The sequence below is a fragment of the Cetorhinus maximus genome, chromosome 8 (genome assembly GCF_964194155.1).
Source record: "Cetorhinus maximus chromosome 8, sCetMax3.hap1.1, whole genome shotgun sequence".
Lineage (NCBI taxonomy): Eukaryota > Metazoa > Chordata > Chondrichthyes > Lamniformes > Cetorhinidae > Cetorhinus > Cetorhinus maximus.
In genome coordinates this window covers 77,207,241-77,233,864 of record NC_135886.1, presented here as the reverse complement: position 1 = coordinate 77,233,864, position 26,624 = coordinate 77,207,241, and the positions used below count along the sequence as shown (strand labels likewise).

At 42.7% G+C, this 26,624-nt stretch overlaps 1 protein-coding gene across 3 annotated transcripts in view; it reads left to right on the top strand.

Moving 5' to 3' along the window:
* Nucleotides 1-26,624, top strand: part of LOC144683746 (uncharacterized) — a 46,550-nt gene that overhangs the window by 6,905 nt on the left and 13,021 nt on the right. For all 3 annotated transcript variants that reach the window (XM_078547090.1, XM_078547088.1, XM_078547087.1), the window contains 3 exons: nt 12,247-12,421; nt 15,867-16,010; nt 25,172-25,297. In XM_078547090.1, the coding sequence (XP_078403216.1) occupies nt 12,247-12,421; nt 15,867-16,010; nt 25,172-25,297 (445 nt within the window). The remainder of the gene's footprint in view (nt 1-12,246; nt 12,422-15,866; nt 16,011-25,171; nt 25,298-26,624) is intronic.

The window sequence follows — 26,624 nt, the reverse complement described above, 5'->3', positions numbered from 1 at the left end:
TGCTGAGTCTGAGTCATACGAGGTGCCTCTGGACTCAGTCATGTCACAGTTGCTGGAGCTGCAAAGGCAAGTTCGGGAACATCCGGAAGGGATGTCCGCTGCATTCCTCAGATTGCAAGGCACAATGGAGGATTCCGTTCAGCTTCAGCCTGATAGCATCGGCATGCCAATGCACTGAGATCAACGCTGGTAGGATGGCGACTGCCATGGAGACCTTGGTCCAGGACATTGGTCCACCACTGTTGCATGGGTCGAACTCCATAGCAGACGTCATGGTTGTCCTCCAACAGTCAACGTGAGAGGGGTGCGGGGCAGCTTGATCTCATTCCAGCTACCCCTTCTCAAGGAGTCAGCTGGGGGCCCTTGGGCACCCATAGGGAGGAGGATCAGCCGGAAGTGTCCGGCCCTTCGAATCCTCTCTTCCAGTGACCTCAGTAGCTCCAGCTCCATAAGCTGAAGAGGATGCACTGCCACACAGCAGGACCCCTGAAAGCAGGCTGGGGCCCTCCAGGTCTCAGCCCTCCAGAGGGTGCTTGCCAAGGTAATAACAGACAGGGCGTAGCCATCAGCAGGCTGCCTCCACTTCCACTGTGGATGTCGGGGAAGCACCAAGACGTAGCGGCAGGGTTAGGAAGGTTAAGGTGAGCAGCATGGGTATTAATCACTTCTACTTAATGTTCATTATTGCAGATAAACTCCCTGGAATATCTCCCTGCCTATGGCTCCTTGTTCTTATGAGCAGTGTTTGTGTCACTCAGATGTGAAACCTTTGTGTACAAGATAAAGGCAGGTGTCTCAATCCTGGGCCTCTTCCCTGTGCAGTGTGTAACCTTCAGACCAAAGTGATGGCCTGACTTAACACTCACTGGACACATCAGTGATGCCTGCACCTTGATGGTGCTTGTCATTGCTGCCAGAATGTTGTGGGCAGGCGTCACAGAGTTCCCTCATTCTCTCTGTGTGCTCTCAGCACCTTTTTTAAGGTGAAGCTGGCCCCTATCTCTTCAGCTTCAGTGACCAGTGATGCTGTGCTCCTGGAGGGGTCAGGCGCTGAAGGCAGACAAAGGATCAGGTATGCTTAAAGTTTCACGGCTGCTTTCCCATGATATGACCCTGCTCACAGAGCACAAGCGAGCTGCCCTCAGCCAGACAGGAGTCGGACATTCACAATGGCTATGTGAAGACCTATGAAGTGTCCTCACAGCAGATGCATGGGAACACCACCACCTCGAAGTTCCCCTCCACTCACCATCCTGACTTGAAAATATATCGCTGTTCCTTCACTGTCGCTGGGTCAAAACCCTGGAACCCCTCCCTAACAGCACTGTTGGTGTACTTATGCTACATGGACTGCAGCCGTTCAAAAAGGCAACTCTCCACTGCCTTCTCAAGGGCAATTAGGGATGGGCAATAAATGATGGCCTAGCCAATGACGCCCACATCCTGTCAATGAATAATAAAAAGAAAATTCCTCCTGGAATCTAGCGACTATTAGGGCCTCCGCTACGTCCCCATGACATGAGCCTAAGCACTGAGGGTATGTGCGCTGCCATCAGCCACACGGGAGTCAAACATTCACAGAAGCAAGGTGAGGATGTCAGGACTGTCCTCACTGCATCTCGTCATCATCCTCCACGAATCCTGCTGCTATGAGGGCCTCCCGAGCGCACCTGCTTCACCTGGCCAGTGCAATGGCCTCATCACCGGCATCCTCACCTTTGAGGACCTCTCACAGTCATCCTCTTCGATGTCGTCCTCATCGGAGGATATGTGCAGCTGCCCCACCTCCTCCTCAGCCAGGTCCTTCCTTGTTTGCAGTGCCAGGTTGTGGAGCATGCAGCAAGCGATGATGATACACAATATCCTCGGTGGACTGTATTGCAGTGCTCCGCCGGACCTTCTGAGGCACTGGAATCTCATATTCAAAATGCCTTTAATATGCTCCACCAAAGTCTTGTTTGCAGCATGAGCCTCATTTTACCATCGCTGTGTTGCAGTTTGAGGCCGTCGAACAGGTGTCATTAGCCATTTCCTCTGTGGGCAGCCCTTGTCCCCAAGGAGTCAACCCTGCAGCCTTTCTGGACCCTGGAAGACGTCAGGGATCTGAGACCTGCTAAGCCTGTAGGATTCAACGATGCTCCCAGGGAATCATGCGCAGACCTATAGGATGTGTTTGGTTGCTGCACACCAGCTGAACATCAGCGAGTGGAAGCCCCTGCGGTCGACATAGTTGACTGCTTGTTGCCATGGAGATCTGAGCGCCACATGAGTGCAGTCGATGGCACTGCAGCTGAACAGTCTCAGCTGTGTAAGAATGCTCACATTTGACAAGCTTTTCCAAGTGCGTGGCTGCTTCACCACCACCACCACCACCTCCCCAATCCCAGCATGTGTTTGAGTATTTCCTTCAGTCTGTGCTGCCTTGCGCCCACTCTCAGCCTTCCGACCTGACCCTCACTGGAACCCTTGCCCTGGCATCACGCTGTAAGCCAGCCAGTAAAAAGCGACTTGCCTGTTCCCCCTGCGAATGCGCAGTGCCTCTTCCTTATTGACCTACGGGCGATGCTCACAAGCACTGCTCGTAAGTGCCGCACAATGTTGTGCACACTCACCTCCGAGTTCACCTTGAAGTTCAGGCGACCAGGTGCATACCTTTTAAAGGCAGTCATGAAGCACGCCGGTCTGTAGTCACACCAATGTGGGTGGTAAATTTGAGGTGCGGGGATGATTCCGGTGAGTACGTATTGAAATTATGTTCCCGATGTGTGGCGATGGGAAATGCGGCGCGTCATTGATGGGTAGAGCGGACAATCGCAAATTGATTTCATGATGGCGTAAAACCAATTTTTGCCGTCTCGACATATCCCCCTCCCTCCCGCCCGCCATGACGCCCGACCCCAACAGGGCTGGAAAATTCCAGCCTGTCTTTCCCTTAACTGAAATACTAGTGTTCATCTCCTTCCATGCTGTAGGGCCTCCTGTTGGGAAAAATTGACACAAAGTATGATACATTTTGATAACAAAGTCAAGTCGAGCATGAGGCAGAAAGCATAAGCAGACATAAGATGTTTAATAAATTACAACAAAACATAGTTTTGATAAAAGGCTGGTATAAGTACTGAGTTGTTCCCTGAGACATTTGTTGAGCATTACATTCTTTTTATTTGACTTAAACCAGGTTTGAGAAAGATATTTGAATTAGATTTAATTAATTTTCTTTGAGTGTTGACAATTCTGGAAGATTCCAGTGCGACTAAGGGTCAAATAATAGCTAGAAAAAGTTGTAAGAGAATTGAACCTTAACATTTAGCAGACAAGTAATCCATATCATTACGAAAAATCTTGTCCACAACTTTTTTCCCTCATTATCATGAATTCTGGTTATGCTTTTGTTTTAATGTACACAATTGTAAATTGCTATGTCAACATTCCATTTTACTGTCAACTGTCACAACATAGACTCTGACCCCTAGGTGATTTAGTGGAGTGTTTCACTTTCATGTACCTCTGTAAGCATCATTGGCACTGTTTAGAAAAAAAATACTCTCGCATTCAACTGAATATGGACAATGTCATGAATAATTTACTGATATTGCTGATACAAGCATTACATTCACGAGCTGCATCGAAGAGACTTGCTCTGGTCACTTTGTGTAGTTTTTTAGATATGTTTCTGATTTTGCTTCAGACCTTGTCGAGAATAAGTCTTCAAAAATTATTTAAGGTAATGTTCTACATAGAAACTAGAAAAAATATTTCCCAGCAGTACTATCGAGGAGCCTGACTTATGCTGCTTACAGTAGGTAGATATTTACAATTGCTAATACTTGCTTTGTATTTGAATTGCATTTAGAATTTTGCTTTTTCAAAGGTAAAGTGGTAAATTAGCCCAACTATGATCTGACTAATGTAATCGTTCAGTGTGTTGCTAAGATTCTCAGTAACCAGAGAAGCATGGCTTTGCACCATGTACAAAGTGATTTTCCCTTCAAAAGGAAGCAAACACTTGTCGTTTGTTCCAGACAGCACTTTAATTAAAATTGTTGGCTGATTCGCTACTTAATCTCTTGAAAAGTGGGAAGAATATATTAAGGATGGAATTGGAAACAAAATATAAATTGAAGGATTTTTTTTAAACAGACTAGATGGCAGTTTCTATGGGGGAACTATTGTTAAAAATTTTCTTATGCAGTGCATGACCTAGATTAAACAGCTTGGCATGGTTATTTTCATGTCAGATCTAAAGATATTTTCTTGCTATGTGCAAATGAATATTTGGGTAATTTTACTGGAATTTGATATGCATTGCACTGAAGTGAGTCTCCGTTCTAATGTTTGCATGAGAGATGCCTATCTGTAGTATAAAGGTGACTGGAAGTTTGCTCTTTATTTTTCATGGGTAACTTATTAGTTGACAATGAGGTGTCACTGATTATATAAAGCTAAAGGAGTATTGATATTCTACAAAAGATTTTTTGCGAGTATAAGTTGGAGCATGCAGTCAGCTGATCGTTGATGTAAATGCATAAACTTATCGTGTCAACCACTAAACTATTTGTTTTATTGAACATTAAGGGAACATAACTGTGCAAAAAACCACAACAAAGTAGTTTGTGCTGCAGCTGTTGTAACATGGGATGTGACACGCTTATGTTTGATGCAGATAATATGATGGCACTTAATTTTTGTAAAGAAATGGTTTCATGAACTGGCAGCGCTTAAAGTTCCCTTAAATTTAAAGATGCCCCTTTAACAACTTTTGGGTGAACCACATATAGGTGATACTTAAATGTTTTGTGAGTTCACAATTTATCATTTTCTGAACTGCACTGGAGGCAGCGAATGCCACACACAGCAGAGGGTGGTTAGAAAATAACGAAAACAAGTGAATATTTTGCTGGAATTGTTACCAGTGAAATATGGCTTATTGCCATGAAGTTATGGTTGAGAAACACATGAGATGTATCGAATACTTTAATTAGTGGTTTCCCCTGCCCACCATGGAAATGTGAATTGCACTTTAGGTGTTGCAAAATACTACAGTCTGGTATGATTAAGATCAGGCGATTGTTTCAAGATCTTTTATGTCTCATTTCACTTCCTAACTTGTTGCCATCAATAAATCAAGAATAGTGGATCTATAAAGATACATTGGCATGCCATAAAGCACAGGGTTCACAGGAAACTGCCTCTATTACAGAATTACTGAGCACTGTCTTTCCATGTTTATTGTCATGATATTCAGCACTATCTTAATTCATTACAGAATGTACCTCATTACCAAGGATTGTGTTATAAAAAAAACATAATTGGACATTCTCTTACACACGTAAGCAGGTGCAAGGTACTTCCCTCTCTCCCTTTCTGTTCCTGGCTGGGAAACAAAGGAATGTTTCAGCTTCTAAGTACTATCAGTGTGTTAATTACCTACTCTTCCCCATTTTTTTCTCCCTACTTCTTGCTACTCTTAACCCTTTGAAGTCTGTAATTCTGTCCAACCTGAGTAGGTCATTGTTTCAGAAAAGGAAATCTTGATTCTTTTATTTCAGATTACTTGATTTATTGCTGAGGCAAAATAAATAATTCTGATTTTATTTAATTAACATGAACCTTAGTAAATTTCAATTAGAATTTAAAAACAAACAATAAATCTTAGGGCAAGAGTAACTTTTGAAAGTATTTGTCTAGTACCAGGGTGGAATATATATTGCTTAGCTCTAATATGTAAGTGGCAAGACAAAATTGTTTTTGTAGATTTTAATTAGGCAGAATCTTCTCCCAGTAAAGAATGAAAAGAAACACTTGCATTAATATAGCCCCTTTCATGAACACCAGACGTCTCAAAGTGCTTTACAGCCAATTAAATACTTTTGAAGTGTAGTCACTGTTGCAGCATATGAAATGCAGCAGGCAATTTACACACAGCAAGGTCCCACATGTCATAACCAGATGACTTCTTGTGGTGTTGATTGAAGGGTAAATATTGGCCAGGACACCAAGGATAATCTCCTGCTTTGAAATAGTGGCATGGGATCTTTTATGTCCAACTAAGGGCAGATGGGCCTCGCTTTAATGTCTCATCAGTGCAGCACACCCTCACTACCTCACACCACTTGCATGTCATCAAAGATTTTTGTCCTTGTGTCCCAATGTGGGACTTGAACCTGGAACCTTCTGACTCATAGGCAAGAGTGCTGTCGGCTGAGCCACAGCTGATGCAGCGCTGAATTGAGAATAACTCTGTCCTTTCCCAACAATTTTCAATCTTCCCCTCCTATACCATTGTAGCATTAAATGAATGGATGGAAAATCAGAGGCTATACACATAGATGTGGATTCTACAAGCACAGCTCCTTAAGGGCTGTGTCAGATTGCAGAATCTCCCTGATATCCGCTTATGCTGCACTAAATCTGGGAAATAAAGACAGTGCGCCTGAACTCCTCAGAGGGGGAGTCCTATGGTGCAGGAGGGTGAGGCGGGGAGTGCGGGGAAGTCCCCTGGGTCTATATAATAGTTAATCAGAAGTTATAAGTGGTTTTAACCCTTTTAACTTTTTCTGGGTAACTATTGATGTAACCCAGTCGCGACCATCTGAAATTTGCTATTTATATCGCATTTTCAGATGGTTCCCAGCACAGGACCATTGCCCATGGGAAGTTTGCACTTCTGGGCAATTGCCATGTAAACCATACCTGGGAACATCAGAAGCGGATTCCCCAGCGTACCTTTGGGATATCCCCCCAATCCCATGCTGGGAAGCTCGGAAGTTACAGCCCCATTCAAGGTTTTATCGTCAGCAGGGCCATCCTTTATCTTTATGTATAGAAAAGGCATTTGAAAATCTTTTAGAAGGTAGGATACTATTTATTTGGTAGAAAAACAATTTAAAGCTGATAACTAAGGACACAGCAGAGTGGGGGGGGGCGGGGGGTGGGGTGATGTAATTTTCACTTCCACTGCCTGGGCAGTGAGATGGTAAAGTGGATTTCAGTAGGATGAAAATCAGTGGATTCTACAAAGCCAGGTTATCTGTTCCACCAGATTAACACCCTGTCAGTGAAACTGCAAATGAACCTCAGAGAATTCAAATAAATTTATCATTTTCAGAAAATATACCTGTCTTGCAGAGTAGCTTTATATATAATTTCTTTTAGAAGGAATAACACTGCAAGGAAAATGACCTTTGTCCAACACCATAGCTCAGACTGGTTGCCTAGCATATCGGCCGCAAAGGACCTCACATTACTGAGCTCGATCTGTCACGGCACAATGTAGCCTCTTTCTACAAGTAACCGTGTTGGCGTTTACACCACATGCTGCATTCCCCATGCTGCAGTAAAGTCACCATCTGCATCACAAAGCTGCAGGATATAGATCAATCATAATCTCACTCTAAGAATGGAACTATTTAACTCCTGACTCTCTAGCTTCATTAGACATTGACTGTTTATGACGTTTGGTCTCTGCCATCTATGCGTGCGCTGATAGTTTCTAAAATATTATTAGTTTAAAGATGTACGTTATTAAATAAGCACTATTCTGCTCACCACGTTAACCTGATTATGCTCGCAATCTAACTGAGTGAATAGATGTTTTCATTCAGTCAGTCACCTTGTTCCTATAACAATCAAGTTAACCCCTTTTATTGAGGGAAGTCATGCTTAAATGATTTGATGGCTCAGTCTGGACAGAGCTGGGTGTGTTATTCATATCCCATACATGTTATACTTCAAGACTGTGTGAAAGAATTTGTAAGGAAATGCAGCTTTGAAATAATATAAACATTGGAAGTGTTAATAATAGCAACATGATTGGATGAAATCCAAGTTGAAATGAAAATACATCAATTGGGGATTCCGAAATATTATTGAATAAGAAAGAACATCATAGTTCACAGGAGCACAAGGGCTATGAAATTCAGCTTCGTGTCCTGCCCGAACTGCACCAAAATTGTGCCGGCAGAGCACAAGCATTCTTCTGGAGCTAACCGCACGGACACCATTTTGGAGAGGGCATCAGCACATGCACAGGGACTGTCCACTGAAAATATGCAGATTAACAGTCAATGTGTAATGCTGATTTGATACCAGCGCTGCCATTTTGGAGATCATCATTCGAGCTAATGCCCTCTTTTAACCTTGCACAGCCAAACATGCATTCAACAGCAGGAAGTCCCCCCACAAGCTCTATTGAAAGGGATCATCAACCAGTTTCAAGTCAGTTGCTGACTAATTTTTACTGGCTGTTGCTGCGATTGTAGAAGTATTTGGTGGTTTCCAGGGCTGGTTAAAGTTGTTGAAGTCTACAGGGAGTGATGTGGCATGTGCTGAAGGATTTTGTGTTGACTGTAAAGTTTCCGCACAAACCACTCACTTCCAAACGTGGGTGCAGAAGTTTGTATCTCTTGAACTACAGCATGATAGGGAGAGGCAACACAGAACAGGATAGGCTGCTGGAAGAGGGATTAGGAGGAGTGCTTTCAGCAGGAGACCATATTCGTCCAGGGTATGTAAGGAGCAATTCCCCTACCTCAAACTCAATTAAGAACAGTGTCAGACATCTGTGCTTCACTAAGGATATCCTCAGTGAAAGCTGACATATGCTACAGCTTCAACTGGTTGCAGAGCCTGGTGAGGAAAGCATTACCAGTGACTATGCCCATGATCTTTCATGCATTTGCTCCTTTCAGGATGGAACAGTTGATTTTTGCAATGCCTCCCAGCTAAACACTTATTGTTGTGTAAGGGAAGCCACTGAGACTCTGTATGCAAAGACAGATGAATACATTTCATTCTCTCTTGCCAGAGAGAAGCTGGTGGAGCAAGTACAGAGCTTCAGTGGGATAACAGGCTACCCCATGGTGCAGGATGCTACTGACTGCACATATTATGGACACCACATGTCAACCATGAAATTTACTTCAGTTGGAAAGAATTCCACTTTCTCCAAGCCCAGCATCACAGATGCCAGTTTTCAGCCAATTTGATTCACTCCACGTGATATCAAGAAACGGCTGAAGGCACTGGATACTGCAAAGACTATGGGCCCTGACAATATTCCGGCAATAGTACTGAAGACTTGTGCTCCAGAACTTGCCGCGCCCCTAGCCAAGCTGTTCTCGTACAGCTACAGCACTGGCATCTACCCAGCTATGTAGAAAATTGCTCAGATATGTCCTGTACACGAAAAGCGGGACAAGTCCAACTGGCCAATTACCACCCCATCAGTCTACTGTCGATCATCATCAGTGAAGCAAAGGAAGGGGTCATCAACAGTGCTATCAAGCGGCACTTCCTTAGCAATAACCTGCTCACTGATGCTCAGTTTGGGTTCCACTGGGGCCACTCGGCTCCTGACCTCATTACAGCCTTGGGTCAAACATGGACAAAAGAGCTGAACTCCCAAGGAGAGATGAGAAGGGAGCATTCGAATGAGTGTGGCATCAAGGAGCCCTAGCAAAACTGGGGTTAATAGGAATCAGGGTGTAAACTCTCTGCTGGTTGGATTCATACCTAGCACAAAGGAAGATGGTTGTCGTTGTTGGAGTTCAACCATCTCTGTTCCAAGACATCACTGCAGTAGTTCCTCAGGGTAGTGTCCTAGGCCCAACCATCTTCAGCTGCGTTATCAATGACCTTCTATCATAACGTCCAAAGTGGGGATGTTCGCTGATGATCGCACAATGTTCACCATTCGCAACTCCTCAGATACTGAAGCAGTCCATGTTCAAATGCAGCAAAACCTGAACAATATTCAGGTTTGGGCTGACTATTGGCAAGTAAAATTCATGCCCCACAAGTGCCAAGCAATGACCATCTGCAACAAAAGAAAATCTAACCATCACTCTTGACATTTAATGGCATTACCATCGCTGAATGCCCCATTATCAACATCCTGGAGGTCACCATTGACCAGAAACTGAACTGACTAGTCATATGAATACTGTGACTACAAGAATAGCTCAGAGGCTAGGAACCCTGTGGCAAGTAACACACCTCCTGACTCCCCAAAGCCTGTCCACCATCTATAAGGCACAAGTCAGGATTGTGATGGAACACTCACCACTTGCCTGGATGAGTGCAGCTCCAACAACACTCAAGAAGCCCGACACCATCCAGCACAAATCAACCCGCTTGATTGACACCCCATCCACAAACATTCAATCCCTCCACCAACGATGCACAGTGGCAGCTGTGTGTACCATCTACAAGATACACTGCAGAAACTCACCAAGGCTCCTTAGACAGTACCTTCCAAAACCATGACTGCTACCATCTAGAAGGACAAGGGCAGCAGATAGATGGGAACACCACCACCTGCAAGTTCCCCTCCAAGTCACTCACCATCCTGACTTGGAAATATATCACTGTTCCTTCACTGTCACTGGGTCAAAATCCTGTAACTCCTTCCCTAGCAGCACTGTGGGTGTACATACTGCAGCGGATCAAGGAGGCAGCTCACCACCACCTTCCCAAGGGCAATTAGGGATGGGCAATAAACGCTGACCTAGCCAGCGAAGCCCACATCCCATGACTGAATTTTAAAAAAACCTTCAACCTTTTTCTGTGCAACCCCCTAACATCAAAGTTGCCATCTGAGTCCTCTGCAGCATGACCTCACCCCTCACCCTCTCTTGAGCCAATACCAACCCTACCTTTGACCCCTGCGTGGCTGCAGGCTGCTCATACCCAGTGCCTCACCACATGCAAATCTCGTCTCCATGATATCCTTTAAAGCATATGCACCATGTCAGTATCTGAGCTGGTGGCCGCCTGTCTGAGAGCTAGTGATGGTGTTTCTTTATCATCACTGTCTTCCAGCTCTTCCACCACTGCTGGCTAAAAATAGGAAAAAAACAGCTTGTGTTTCTCTAGTGCCTTTCATGACCACTGGATGTCTCGAGTGCTTTATGGCCAATGAAGTACTTTTGAAGTGTAGTCACTGTTGTAATGTAGGAACTGCATCAGTTAATTTGCGCACAACAAACTCCCAGAAAGAACAACATATTAATGACCAGATAATCTGTTTTTGATGTTGATTGACTCAGGAGTTCCTGAGTATTTGAAAAGAGAAAGGCACAGGGTAAGGTTGAGTTGTGGGGATGGTGGAAAAATAAGAGGTGCATGCTAACACCATATGTAGCTAGTAAATCAGAAGAGATTGTAGGATGAGGGAAGTGGGATGTGAGAAAGGGAGATTAGGTATGAGGATATGATCATTTTTGGTTGCAGCCCCATGGCTGGCCACAGACTCAGCCACAGTTGTTCCAATGATGGACCATCTCCTCCATGGGTTAAGGACATGTAGCTGTGCCTGTCTCCCATGGGTTAGGTGCTGCTGCTTCTGGTTATGCAGGACCTCATCCTGGAGGAGAGGGGGAAGTGTGTCATTGAGAGTGGCGCAATCTGTTTGATTGAATAGCTAGCAGTGTGTGCAAGCAGCGAGATGTGGGCATAAAGCTTGCAGCAGTACTAAGTGTGTGAGGGAGAGATGAAGCTATAAATGTGAGGTATGAGCCCTTATCGATAGTGAGTGATGAGTGTGTGGTGCATTGAGCGGTACATGAGGCTGATGCTACAGTTGGTGGGATATGCCATTTGAAAATACCTTCACTAGTCTCGACCACACCGATTAGATCACTGAACTTCTTGTGCCCTGCATCCAGGTCCTCACTCCTGACATTGAGGACCATGGCTTCCCTGTCTTTGAAAAGTTAGTCTGGAGGTTCTCCTGACCCCTGTAGATAGATGACAGCTTTCCAGCTCTCTGCCTCCTGGATTAAGGTGCTGGCTGCCTTTATGTAAGGAAGTCTAGCTCTAACCTGTGATAACTTCTCATGATTTTATGGTCCCTGCTCAGGCATGCAGGCGCTCAATAGTGTGCTCAGTGCTGGCTGCATGCTATAATCATTTAAATTAACAGCACCAAGTTCGTGTGCTGCCTGCATCAGAAGCACTGGATGTGGCGGTAATTCTGCATTGCCTGTTTTTGGGTCCTGACCAATTTAGTGGCCAAGATGCTTTTCTCATTAATGGGAAAGCTCTGCACTTAAACTCCACTGCTTGTGACAACTGTTCGAATTACCCCGTACGTCAGATTAAACCAAAATTACCTACAAGACATTCTAAGACTTAAAATCTAAATAGTGCAGTGCTGCTGGTCTAATTTATTGTGCTATATGATTGTCTGACTGCAGTGCCCCAGGTTCCTGAGTATTCACATTAAACAATATCTCTTTTTTTCAGAGAAAATACCTCAAGAACACCAAATGAACCATTCCAATTGATCCAAAATGTGAATGAATTTGGAGCTGAGGAGAATGTGACCTTTATCACAGAGAGCATGAGTGTAACTACTGCAGATGAGGAAAAACTGCTACTGCTGAACAGGAACACTGAACTGAGGCGCATGAACAAAGAGGTAGTTTTTTCCTCTTCCACTTCTCTATTCTTGTTAAGCAATTTGAGTACACCAGATCATTTATATTAGCAAAGTCTATTAAGCAAAACCCTGTTGGAGTTTCCCTTCTGACCCAAGAACAACACTGACAGCCATTTATAATTAACACAGTCCTCTTCTCTGCAAAATAAAATCTGTCAAGCCTGTAGTTATTAAAATGCCATGAGAATATTTATGTTCTGATGTCTGCTGTTGGACACTTGCCCCTGAGATGTCGGTGATCTGTCCAGCATCACATCAAGGCAGCACATATAATTAATATAAACATATACAATAATGTAAGCCACATTATTACTAGTGCTATTGTGGGAGAGATTGCCTATGTTGATCATCAAGATATTTAGAATATGTTGTGGTTTCATTCCATTCATTCTGTAGTTAAATGATGTTCTGTGCACTTTTCAGATTTATTTTAAAAAAACCTGTCTAATGAATGAGTATGACTCTGAAATGATATTCTAGGCACAGGTGCTCAGTGCAATTGAAAAACTGAAACGACTCATTGGATTTAGAAAGAAATAAGAAATAACGTGTTCATATATGCAATATATACATTATATCAGATTATATATTTACATTTATATGTATAGCACCTTTCATGACTTTAGGATGTCCCAAAGCCTGTTGCAGTCAATAAAGTACTTTTGAAGTCCAGTTGTTGTTGTAATGTAGAAAAGCAACAGTCAATTTGCACTCAAAGTCCCACAAATAGCAATGAGATAAATGATTAGGTCATTTGATTTGATTGTTATTTAAGACAAGGAAAATGGGAGAATTCCTCTGCTCTTTGCATTATTTCAAATTTTGTCAAGTTTGAATCATTCGGAATTGTGACCCTTGCATGTGCATGTACAGAGGATAATGAAATACCCAACATTATTTTATTGCGGATTTCCTTAGGAATTGCTCAAAATGAGTCGAAAAATGTAAATTATATTTAGGGTGCTGTTGTTGTAAGCCAAAGTGGTGCTCCCAAAGTTTGTGACCCGCTGCAGAAGCTTGTGCCAGAGTAACTTTTATTTAGCCACTGGATATTTTCTGCTTGTTTGGGTGTATTTTTTCTCCTGTAGAGAGAGATATAAAAAATGAGTGCATATTGCCAACAAAAAGGAAGGAGAACAGCAGGGATACAAAGCAGTCGATTGCAGAGTGAGTGTGCTGCTGTATAACTCTGAGTTGGATGACACAGCAGAAGGAAACAAAGTTGTAGACTGAGTGCTTTCCAGGGTATACTTGTATGGATTAGTCAAAAGCACTGCTTAACAGAGATGTCAGTTGTGGTAGTGGTTATTGCACGTGGTGACCCACACTCCAAGGGTTTAAGCTCACGCAGTCGCACGCAATGAACATTTCCTTTGCAAAGAAATGAGGATCAAACTGTTTAATTCAGGCTTTGTTTTCAACAGCTGTTGCTTTATTTTATAAATTGTGTAGTAACTTCTGTTTTAGATTTATTGTAATGTGGTTGTAGGGTGAAATCAGGGGAAATGGTTTTTCTGTGCATGTTGTATTCTTGGATGAGGAGCAATTACTGATACAGGCAATAGCGACTGAGTAAACAGAAAGTGGCTAAGAGAGGTGTGTCCATTCAAGACAGACACGAGTGACACTGATGCACAACTAGGCAATTGCAAATTTATTAAGTGAGTACTTTATACTCTTTTTCTACTGTGAAAATGAATACAAAGTACCAATGATAGAAGAGAAGCTAAAAGAAATCAAGGGGAGGAACCTATTGGATCCAATACAAGTAACAAAATGGTAAAGGAGAAAATAATGGTATTTAAAATAGATAATTATCCAGGCCCTGGTGATTCCACCCCAGGATATTAAAGTAATTACAAAAGCAGTGTATTGTGGATGCTAGAAATCTGAACTAAAAACAAAAGGTGCTAAAAATACTCAGCAGGACAGTTAGCATCTGTGGAGAGAAATAGAGTTAACATTTCAGGTCAATGATCTTTCAAAACACAGATGAAATGTTAACTCTGTTTCTCTTCACAGATACTGCCAAAACCTGCTGAGTCTTTCTAGAATGTTTTGTTTTATTAAACTAATTAGGTAAGTGAATTGCAAAAGCATTAGTCATAATCTTCCATAGCTCTCTTGATTTGTGAATTGTGCAGTTTGGAAATTTTCCAATGTCATTCCATTATTTAAAAAGGGTAGGAGACAGATACTCCAGGCCTGTCAGTTTAACAGCATTTTTCGTGAAGTTACTAGAATCTGTCATTAGGGTTAAAAAGTATTAATGTCGCTTTGTTGAGGATAAGTCATGTATGAATAATTTAATTGAATTTTTTGAGGAAGTCACTATATAAAGGTAGGTAAATGTATATGGATGTTATCTAGGTGGACTTTTAGATAGCACTCATTAAAGTTCCACTATTATCTGAAATGAGAGCACTTGGAATTGGAGATAGCCTTTGACTTGACTCAAAAATTGGCTTGGAGGCAGGGAACAGAGTGTGGCAATAACAGATTGCTGGTATGTGACAAATGGTATTTCTAAGGGATTTGTTCAAGTGCCTCAAACTTTCAACATATCCATTAGTAGTTTGAATGAATGAGTAGAGAATTGTGTATCCAAGTTTACAGGTGACATTAAATTAGGAGGTACGGTAAGTGGGGAGCAGCAAGCTGCAAAGGATCATAGACAGATTAAGTGAATGGCAAAACTGCTGTCACCGTGAGGTCACCCACATTGAGCCCAAGAAAGATAAAGGTAAATTGGAGTATTTTCTAAGTGGTGAGAAACTAGGAACTGTGAATGAGCAAAGAGATTTGGGAGTCCAAGTACACAAATCATTAAAAAGTTAGTAGATGGCTACATACGGTAATCAACAAGGCTAATGAAATATTGGCTTTTATCTCAACGGGGCTGAAATATAAAGAGGAGTAAGTTCTACTTGTATAAAGCCTTGGGTAGACATTATCTGGAGTGCTGCATTCAGTTTTGGAGACCGCACATGAGGAAAGATATATTGCACTTGGAAGGGGTGCAGTGCAGATTCACAAGAATGATACCAGTGCTTTAAGGGTTAAATTAAAAGGACACTGACTTGGTTTGTTGCCCCTTAAGTACAGAAGGATGAGGGTGATCTAATTGAGATATTTAAAATGTTAAAAGGATTTGACAAGGTATATGGAGAAACTATTTTGTGATCATTGTTTCAGAATCTATTAATCAGTGCAGTACTTGTCCCTAACAAATGATAAAAAAAAGTATTGTTCATTGGGTCAATACTGCTAGTTTACTGAGACAGAATGACCAATTGATCAGGAAATTCTCTTTAGAAGTAGATGTAATCCATTAAAAGGAAAACTGGAGAATGTGGCTGTCAGCAGTCACTGAACACCAATTAAATGGATTATCTGCTTCATTCTTATATAATCCTTCTTTCAGCTGATGAAGCTCAACCAAGACTGGGACCAGATCTATCGAGCGACTACAACAGGACTTCAGCAAAGAGTGACAGCATTGCAGATGGAAGTTTCAGATACCAATCAGCATGCTAATGCACTTTCCAAGAAACTGGATAATGAGCAGGTATAGATAGCACCACCAACCAGAATTACTGATCAATGACAGATTTCTAGTAAAATCCCTTTTCTCGTATATGTCAAACATTAGTGCTTTTCTCTGACAGTCAGCATTTTAGGCTAATCAATGTTTGGGCACAAATGAGTGTCACTGGATCCCTGTTTAACTAGCTAGCTGGCTTTTCTGGTATACTGGCTTATACACCAGACAGGTCTGCTCCTCCCAGAATTAATAGCCTAGGTTGCTATGTGTACGCTGAAAGCAGAAACTTTTCCAAGAACTAGAACTCCTCCATAGTTGGCAATCCCAATCAATAGACCTGTGAGCACACTGACAGGAGGAATGAGGCTGAACTGGTGTGTAAGCATTGGGCTAGGTTAGGAGGGTTGATAACCAATAGAAAACGAACAATATTTGAAGAAGACAGAATGCATGACATGGAGGGAAATGGATACAGAGAGAAAGGAAAGAATGGATCACAATGGGAGGGTGTGGATTGCAGCGAAAGATAGGGAGTAGCAGTAAGTAGCTGAAAATGAAAGGGAGATGGAAGGGAAAATTGAAGAGCACTGGGAAGATATTGTCATGGGCAATAAAGAAGGGGGTAAATGGATGAGAATAAAGGAAAAGGTGAAATGAATGGCAATGAAGCGGAAAGAGAAAGAGCAGAAGAGTATGCTGAGGATAAGAAAGGAGAAGCTAAGAGAGACACTTTTGAGCTAGTGGAGAAGGAGAATACCAGCAGTAGCTGTGAGGGGATGGGGAGAGAGTTTGCCAGCATGAATAGGCAGGGGTGCGGGCTCAGGCCACTGCTTTGCCACAGGCAAATATGAATTGGAAGAAAAGTATCAGATTAATTAGGTCAGGGAAGGTGAAGAATGATGAAGGTCAAGAAGGAAAGGGAGAATTGCACCAGTCTAAACTAGGAGAATTGAAGAAGAGAGCATCTCCCTAAAAGAGTGGGGGGTTAAATGGGGTCTAGTGTTTGTGAATTGGATCTAGAGCAGGTTGTGTGTTTTTATGAACTGAATGGTGGAGGTTGCATGTGAGACAATGCCAGCTGAGGGTTGTATGTGGATTAGTAAAAGTTGACACAACTTTTGGGTAGGTACTGGTCTGTTCAAAATCTATGTCCCATTGGTTTTCACTTATTACCTTAAAAATCTATTAATTTCTTAAAAATAAAAGTGTTCAGGACAAAATTCCTCAGGGGATCCTCCAGTTTTATAATGGAGATCCACCTGTAGTCATGGTGGCACCTGCCTGCCCCATGCAGATATCAGTGCTGGAGGGTCCTGATGGGCGCACGCCAGGGCCAGGATCTTGAGGTCAGTGAGCGGGAAGCGGGGCCTGCTCACCGACATGTAAAATGATGCGGGATGACGTCGGGCGGAACACCCGATGCCACCCTGCGTCATTTCAATTTTCAGGTCGGTGGGGGCGCAGCCAAATCAGCTGTGCATCCACCAGTCTGTCAACGGCCTATTGAGGCCATTGACAAAGTCATTAACCCCATTAATGGACTTGTCCGTCCAACCTTAAGGTTGGCAGGCAGACCGGGAGCCCTGGCGGGCTTCAGAAAAAGCATGAAACCTCATCCACGGGCGGGATGACGTTTCATGAGGGTTCTTAAAAATTTAATAAATATTTGATTTAAAGTGATGGACATGTCCCAACTCATGTGACAGTGTCATATGAGGGGACATTTCAGGGAAATTTTGTTTGTGCACCTTTACCATTTTTACATTTGGAGCCAATCGCCCTGAGGCAGCGCTTAGCCTCAGGGAGATGAGTACGCTCTTTCGTGCGCATGTGCGAAAGGGCACACTCTCAGCTGAGGGAATCCCCCTGCCCGCACAAGGAGCGCATAGTGCTTCCTGGCGGACGTCACACTGTGCGGGCCTTAATTGGTTCGTCCACGTAAAATGGCGGCGGGCCCCCAATTGGGGGCGCCGATTGGAGGCGCGCCTGCTCGCGCTCGCTCCTGCACTTCCCTCCCCGACGGGGGGGGGGGGGGATTCTTCCCCAGGTGTAAATGAGAAATTTTGGCCCAATTAAGATTAACCATAAATCACATAAAGGCTATTCTTGAGTTGTCGACATTTTGTGAACTGTCAGTTTTTCTGAAGCTGCTGATCAGCTTCTGCTATTTTCCTAGATTGGCTCAAAAGTTTTCTTGCGATATGATCAAGAGTGCTTTCATTACAAAGGTGTAACGCATACCCTCTTCCTGTTATGTGACATGAGAATTTTCTTGTAAACATTTTAATGGTGGTCTAATATACAATGGGACCCAGTAAACTGAAGGAGTAGCAAGATGCCTGTCAGGTGTACTGCAGAGAAGTATGTACTGGTATGAGTATAAAATAAATAAACCATGTTAGACCCTGAAGAGTTTTAGGAACCTTACCAAAGTGACTTCACTGCTTTGGGTGCCATGAGGAATCCCAAATTATATTGCCACCTTAAACTATTGTCTCAGCACCTCTTAGATAGAAATACATTTTCTCCTTCATTTATTATAGAATATTCTGAAAGTCTGCGCAAGAAGAATCTATTTCTTTGCAGTAACAGTGGTCTCTACCGATTACCCCATTTTACAAGTCTGTATTTATAACCAGAATCCAATGCAGTGCCACTTATAAAAATAATAAGGTCCGTACATGCAAAATCATAAGCATAATCTTAACCAGTTCTCTGTATAATAAATGTGCAATTCTCATGCTAACCTCACAGTAATGGGCCCCACTCGATAAGAGGAGAGTATTTTTTTCCTCAGAACAGTCATCTTATCATGCCGAGTTATATTTTCTGAAGGAAAGCACATTTTAAAGTTATATATTTGAATACAATGATCTTTAGAGCTGCAAATTGATTAAAGCCCATCATTTATTTTACTGCTTGCTAGACAATAGTAAATTGCTGCACACAAACTTCTTTGCAACAAGTTCAATCACAGTAAATTGGTAATAGAAGACATACAGAATCTACAATTTTTAAAGTATCAGTTGAATAAAGTCAATGGTGGATTCTTTATCTCAATTGCATTGTTTATGAAGGTCACTTTACTGATTCTCTAGAGAATACCAGCTGTAATTGTAACATTGTGGCCAGTTGGATTCATCTCAGTATTGCCTTTTCTGTTGCCAGACTTCCTGTTGCAAACAGCAGCAAAGGCAACAAATATTGCAGTGATTAACCTTAATTGTTTATTTAAAGCAGGACACTCGTTGTAGTATAGAACTTTAAAAGAGAACATAATTGACCAAAAATCTAATGGGAAAAACGTATTGATTCCCCTGCGGCAGGCAAAACAGGTGCCAGTTCCCAGGCAATGTCCTTCATTGATACCACTGAAGAACAGCAGGCAGGTAGTGGCCCACAGCGCTGCTTGCCCTGGTGAATTGACATATGTCTGCACAGTGGTGGAAGCAGTGCTACACAAACAATTTCTTCCCTAAATGTTCCAGTTCTCCCTAGTTTGCTCCCTTCAGGAATTTGAATTATTATAATTGTGAGATCCACACTGTACCTTCTTGGAACTTGGCTTTCAGGCACCTACCAGATGCCTGCACTGGGTCAGTGGTAGCACTCTTGTCTCTGAGTCAGAAACTTGTGGGTTCAAGCAGAATTCCAAAGATTTGAGCATATAATTTAGGGTTGATGCTTCAAAGCAGTTCTAAGAACATGCTTTATGATTAGAGGTGCCATCATTCAGATAAATTGTTAAACTGAGGCCCACCTGTCCTCTCAGATGAATGTAAATTATATTACAAGTCCATTCAATGAAGAACAGGGAAGAACTCACTGGTCAAAAACAAAAATACCTGGAAAAACTCAGCAGGTCTGACAGCATCTGCGGAGAGGAACACAGTTAACATTTCGAGTCCGTATGACTCTTCACCAGAACTAAGGAAAAATAGAAAAGAGGTGAAATATAAGCTGGTTTAATGGGGGGTGGGACAGGTAGAGTTGGATAGAGGACCAGTGATAGGTGGAGATTGCCAAAAGATGTCATAGACATAAGGACAAAGAGGTGTTGACGGTGGTGATATTAGCTAAGAAACTCCCTGGTGTCTAGGCCAACATTTAGCCCTCCACAAACACCACCAAAATATGTTTTTTCTGGTGAATTACCACGTTTCTATTTGTGGGACCCTGCTTGACTCAAAATGTCTGCTGTGTGTTCCTCTATTTCAACAGTGATCACACTTCAAAAGTGCTTAATTGGCTGCAAATGCTTCAGGACAGCTTAAGGATATGAAATGCTCTTATCTTGCAAAAAATACCTTGCATATATGTTAAACTGACTGGACAGCTCAACCAGGCCTGTCTTAATCAACAATGGACAGTTAGGAACAAATTCAATGAACTATTAAAAGATCCAAGTACAAAGTCAGATGTGGAATCATCCAAAAAGAATACAAGTAGCCATTGTTTAATTGGAGTTGTGCTTACATTGTGACCAATTCATGCCAAGTATTAAACAGTGGTTTAATCCAGGTGCCGATTCATGGTTAACAATTTACAGAAAATCAAGATTTTAAATGTATTCATTAGTTCAGAAGTATTTAAGAAAACTAGCAAAATAACTTTGTTTATAGCACAGCATAGACATTGCTTTCCCTCAACATATTGTCGCTGAAGTGTCTTATTGATGTGGGGGGAAATTGATGAAGACCCTTATATACCGGTGTCATTCAGAAAGACAGTATGACTCCTCACAAAGCCTTTCTGAACAGGATTTGAATTATTCAAATACACTAAACTGAATCCAAACTCTGTCTAGTGTAAGAGACGAGTTAAGTTTTCTATGGCTTGTGCCCTGAGGAACATTTTCTTTCCCAGATATGAAGCCCAGTAGAAAGGGGGGAGATCCATGATGGCACCTCCCACCCCTTCATGTTGCTTTAGGGCTTTCTGGACTTTCCCTGGGAGGGAATGTGGTCAGAATGCTGGTGCTGATGTTAACTGCAGGTATATCAATGAAGTGGGCGGGAACATTCCTGTTACTTCTGCCTCAATTTGTGTCTATAGCATGAAGGCCCCGCAGCTAAAAGGCAACCCCACTCCCACTGCAGCAATGCCTGACATTCCACCTTCAATTCCAAGTGCAGCTCCCTACCATGGGGCACAGTGCGGCAATGCAAATGACCAGAATTACAAATTCAGTTGAGGCTGCTGGTTCAGTTTGGGTTAAGCCCTTTGGATGTACTGTGCTGAAGCAGAACTCAAGCACAGGAGAAATCAGAAAATCAGTCTCGGGAGTATATTTGTAATCATCGTGCCCAGTTTAGAATCAAATGTCCTTGTTCCTAAGAAATAAAGATCTCCTTGTAGACTTCTTTACAATGCCCCTGTTCACTGAAGCTGAGTAAAATATGGAAGCCCCTTGCCATCACTTTCTCTCATATACTGTGCCTTCTGCTATAATGTTCACTCTTTCTGGTTTTAGTGACGGTGCTAGAGAAATCAGGTGGCACAGAGCAGTAGATCAGAAATATTAAGCAACCCGAGTTATGGAAGTTTTGCTACTATTCTTGATATTACCAGCATGGTTGAACAGGCTACTCATGGGGGGAGAGAGCTGATTGGGGGTTTCACTGGGCTTTGACCTTGCAGCCAGCTTTTTTAACGCAAGCTTTCATTAAATTAGTCAGGTTACATATCCAGCAATACTTCATTTTCAGCAGCTTGACTGCATTACCTCACAAACATTCTTGCCGTGCTCTCACTCTACACTTTGACAGACTATTCTACACCCTCACGCTGCCTTAGCCACACACAGACCGCCTCCCCGCAAACCCTCACACTGCCTTAGTTGCACACAGATCATGCCCCAGCCCCCAAGACCTCACACTGCCTCAGTAATACAGTCTTCACATGGAGGATACTCTCTATCATGTTGTGTGGCACTACCGCTGTGCTAAATGGGTTAGATTTCGAACAGATCTAGCAACTCAAGACAAGGCATCCATGAGGTGCTGTGGGGCAGCAGCAGCAGAATTGTACTCAACCACAATTTGTAATCTCATGGCCCGGCATATCCTCCAATCTACCATTATCACCAAGCTGGGGATCAACCCTGGCTCAATGAAGAGTGCAGGAGGGCATGCCAGGAGCAGCAGCAAGCATACCTAAAAATGAGGTGTCAACCCGATGAAGCTATAACACAGGACTATCTTCATGCCAAATAGCATAAGCAACAAGTGATAGACCAAGCTAAGCGATTCCACAATCAATGGATCAGACTGAAGCTCTGCAGTCCTGCCACATCCAGTCGTGATTGGTGGTGGACAGTTAAACAACTCACTGGAGGAGGAGGCTCCACAAATATCCCCATCCTCAATGATGGAGGAGCCCGGCACATCAGTGCAAAAGATAAGGCTGAAGCATTTGCGACAATCTTCAGCCAAAAGTGCTGAGTAGATGATCCACCTCGGCCTCCTCCGGAGGTCCCCAGCATTACAGATACCAGTCTTCAGCCAATTCGATTCACTCCATGTGATATCAAGAAACAGCTGAAGGCACTGGATACTGCAAAGGCTATGGGCCCTGACAATATTCCAGCGATAGTATTGAAGATTGTGCTCCAGAACTTGCTGTACACCTAGCCAAGCTGTTCCAGTACAGCTACAACACTGACATTTATCCAGCAATGTGGAAAATTGCCCAGCTATGTCCCGTCCACAAAAAGGTCAAATCTAAACCAGCCAATTACTGCCCCATCGACCTACTCTCGATCATCAGTGAAGTGATGGAAGGGGTCATCAACAGTGCTATCAAGTGGCACTTGCTTAGCAATAATCTGCTCACTGATGCTCAGTACGGGTTCTGCCAGAGCCATTCAGCTCCTGTCCTCATTACAGCGTTGGTTCAAACATGGGCATAAGAGGTGAACTCCTGAGGTGAGGTGAAAGTGACTGCCCTTGACATCTGGGCAGCATTTGACTAAGTGTGGTGTCAAGGAGCCCTCGCAAAACTGGGGTCAATGGGAATCAGGGGGAAAACTCTCGGTTGGAGTCATAGCGAGCACAAAGAAAGATGGGTTGTTGTTGGAGCTCAATCATCTCAGTTCCAGGGCATTACTGCAGGAGTTCCTCAGGGTAGTGTCCTAGGCCTAACCACCTCCAGCTGCTTCATCAATGACCTTCCTTCCATCAGAAGTGGGGACGTTTGCTGAAGAATGCACAATGTTCAGCACCATTCACAATAACTCAAATACTGAAACAGTCCATGTCCAAATGCAGCAAGACCTGGCCAATATCCAGGCTTGGGCTGACAATTGGCAAGTAATAATCATGCCACACAGGTGTCAAGCAATGACCATCTCTGACAAGAAAGAATCTAACCATCGCCCTTTATGTTCAATGGCATTACCATCACTGAATCCCCCACTATCAACATACTGGGAGTTACTGTTGACCAGAAACTGCATTGGACTAGCCATATAAATTCTGTGGCTACAAGAGCAGGCCAGAGGCTAGGAATCCTGCAGCGAGTACTCACCTCCTGATTCCCCAATGCCTGTCCCCCATCTACAATGCACAATCAGGAGTTTGATGAAATGCTCTCCACTTGCCTGGATGAGTGCCGCTCCAACAACAACACAAGAAGCTGGAGAAAGCAGCCTGCTTGTTTGGCACCCCATCCACAAACATTCACTCCCTCCAGCACCGATGCACAGTGGCAAAAGTGTCTACCACCTACAAGATGCACTGCAGGAACTCGCCAAGCCTCCTTAGACAGCACCTTCCAAACCCACGACCATTAGAAGAGCAAGGGCAGCAGACACATGGAAACACCACCACCTGCAAGTTCCTCTCCAAGCCACACGCCATCCTGACTTGGAAATATATCGCCGTTCCTTCACTGTCACTGGGTCAGGATACTGGAACTGCCTCCCTAACAGCACTGTGGATGTAATTGCACATGGACTGCAGCAGTTCAAGAAGGCAGCTCACCACCATCTTCTCAAGGGCAACTAGGGATAGGCAATAAATGCTGGCCTATGCCGGGGATGCTCAGCTTCCATGAACGACTTTTTAAAAAAAAAACCCTACCCCCTCTGCTTCAGTCACACACACATCCCCTCTTTACAAGCCTTCACGCTGCCTCAGTCACACACCCCTAGCTTTGTAACTGCTTGAGTCTCTTCCACTTACCCCACCTCACCTCCCAAATGTCTTATTAACCCTACCTTTCAGGTTGCAATAAGAAGAGCCAACAGAATCCATACGAACCAGAAAGCTCATTTTGCATTCCATTAATGATGGTGCTTCAGTCTTGAATCTTTATATTGTTCAGCTTACTGGTATTTTCAAACAGTTATGCTGTGGCAGTGTCATATGACTACCAGTATAATTATGTTTTGTCATTTTTAAAGTATTCCAACACTTCTGAAATCGTTGTAAGGCTTAGTTATTATAATGTGCAGAATATGGTAGCAGACTACTGAAATAATGTTGAAATTTATCTCTCTCACTCGCTTGGAGCCTCAAATTAGCACCTGCCCAATACTACCTCAGTCACACAAAGACCAGAAACATTTACAGCAGCCTTCAACCAGCCAGAGCAACCAAGTTGTGCTCAGCTGCATTCTGGGAAGACTTTAGCACAATGTTGCAAGTTTAAATTCCCGGTTCCTTTTTCTATCAGTAAGTATTGACAAACAGGCAACAGAGTGAAAATGCTGAGGGCTGGTTAATATGTCTACTTCCTAATTTACTTCTTCAACTTAGTTGCTGTTAAATCCAAATTTGACCATTAGTGCATCAACGGCACAGACAGTTTCTCCAAATTAACCTCTGGGGATCTTGGTCGTTGCTATGAGTCAGTAGAACAACACTGCCAGTTGGTTTAGTATTCTGTGTTTTTAATCGAACATGTATTCTCTCATCTCCCAAAGAGTTCAATTATTTAGTTAGATCCTACACGGAAACTTAAGAACTTCAGAATCTCTTGCTTAAGTCTCTAGTATCAACAGTTTCTCCTACCATTTATTTATATCAGTGCAGGATAACTAGCCTCATTATTTGAATGGATATAATGTCAAAAATATGGTTTGTTAATTTGCTAAGCAGGTTCACTTGACTTGGCTCTCAACCTTAGATATCCATGTTGCCATTAATTAATGTATTTAATACTTCTGTTCATTTTGAAATTAGCGCAAAAGGGAGTATTATGAGCAATCCTTAATCCAAGAGATGAAGAGAAATCAACAGTTCCAGGAATATGTGAGACAATTGGAAAGTAAATTACACAGCACGAGAGAGACAGTCCAACCACCCTTGGTAAGTCTTTGAATTCTATTCCAACTTCTTACAGGTTATCATTATGCGCTGGGTGAAATTTATTCTCCTTTTATTGTGAATGGTCAGTAAATCTTGCTTCAAGTCAAGGACAAAGACCTTTCTGTCCATCAAAGCTTGTTCGCTCCAGCACTGCAGCACATCGAGCATTGTTTCCAACCGCATTTTAAACATCCTTAACTCTCTCTAAGTAAATTATTCCTAGCATAAAAGATCCTACAGATTTCTACACTCATCATGTATAATGAAATCTGCTGCCACATCACTGCAGAAAAATCCCAGAGGTAATGAAAATGCCAATTTTTGAACAGTTATTTACAATAATAAATCACATCCTAACAATGCTAAACATTTATCACCCTTTGAGTAAAAATTTATTTTATTACTAACCAGTGTAAAGTTACATTTCACTAATTTAAATTTATGCTCTGTGCTTCAAATGACCTGGCTCAATGTGAATTTATAATCTGGATTTACCTTACCTATAAAATTTAATATTCTACATATGTCAATACGTTTGACTGGAGACAGTAATGCTTACATTTCTATTAACTGTTCCCCCTGGCTTATTGCCTTTACACAGATTGTTCTTGATTATTTTTGCATTCTTAATGGTGATGCTCATTAATGAACATTAAAATGTACTGGTCAGAACATAATTGGAGTAAAGGGAGTGTGCAGTGTACAACTCCCCCATACTTTTAATGAATCAGTGGAAGACTTGGAACTAGAATATAAACCTATTCTAAAGATGATTGGATGTCTGTTCGCAAACCCATTGTTACAGCCCTGCAGTGCAGTGGTAAAAAGCACTGTTTGTGGAAGTTAGATAGATTAGGATTAAGTCCTGAGCCAGCATGTGAAACAATTTGGTTAAGGTGAGAAAAATAATGTTCCTTATTTTATCTTGCCACAAAGATATGCTGAACAATGCTATTTCTCCTTTTGTTAAAGTAATGTATAGACTGCATGATGGGGAATTTCCCTTTCTATTATTTCCATCCCATTTGTCTAACCTACCTAGAACGAGCAATTTCAGATTATACTTCCTGCTCCTATGGTATGTGGCTGAATCAGATTCCTGGGATGGCAACCTGCAGCCCTCAAATTAGTAGAGACTTGAGCTCTTTGGGGACCTCATTAACAGTCTTTGAAGCAACAGTTTGAGATTTTCAGTTGGGAGGCACAGGGAAAATGGAGGGTCTGAGATGCAGCTGTCATGAACAGAGCAGGGAGCCATGACTGCTAATGAATGCATTGTTCAACAATTGAGAAATGGGAATTGAGAACTCAGCTGCTCATCCAGTGG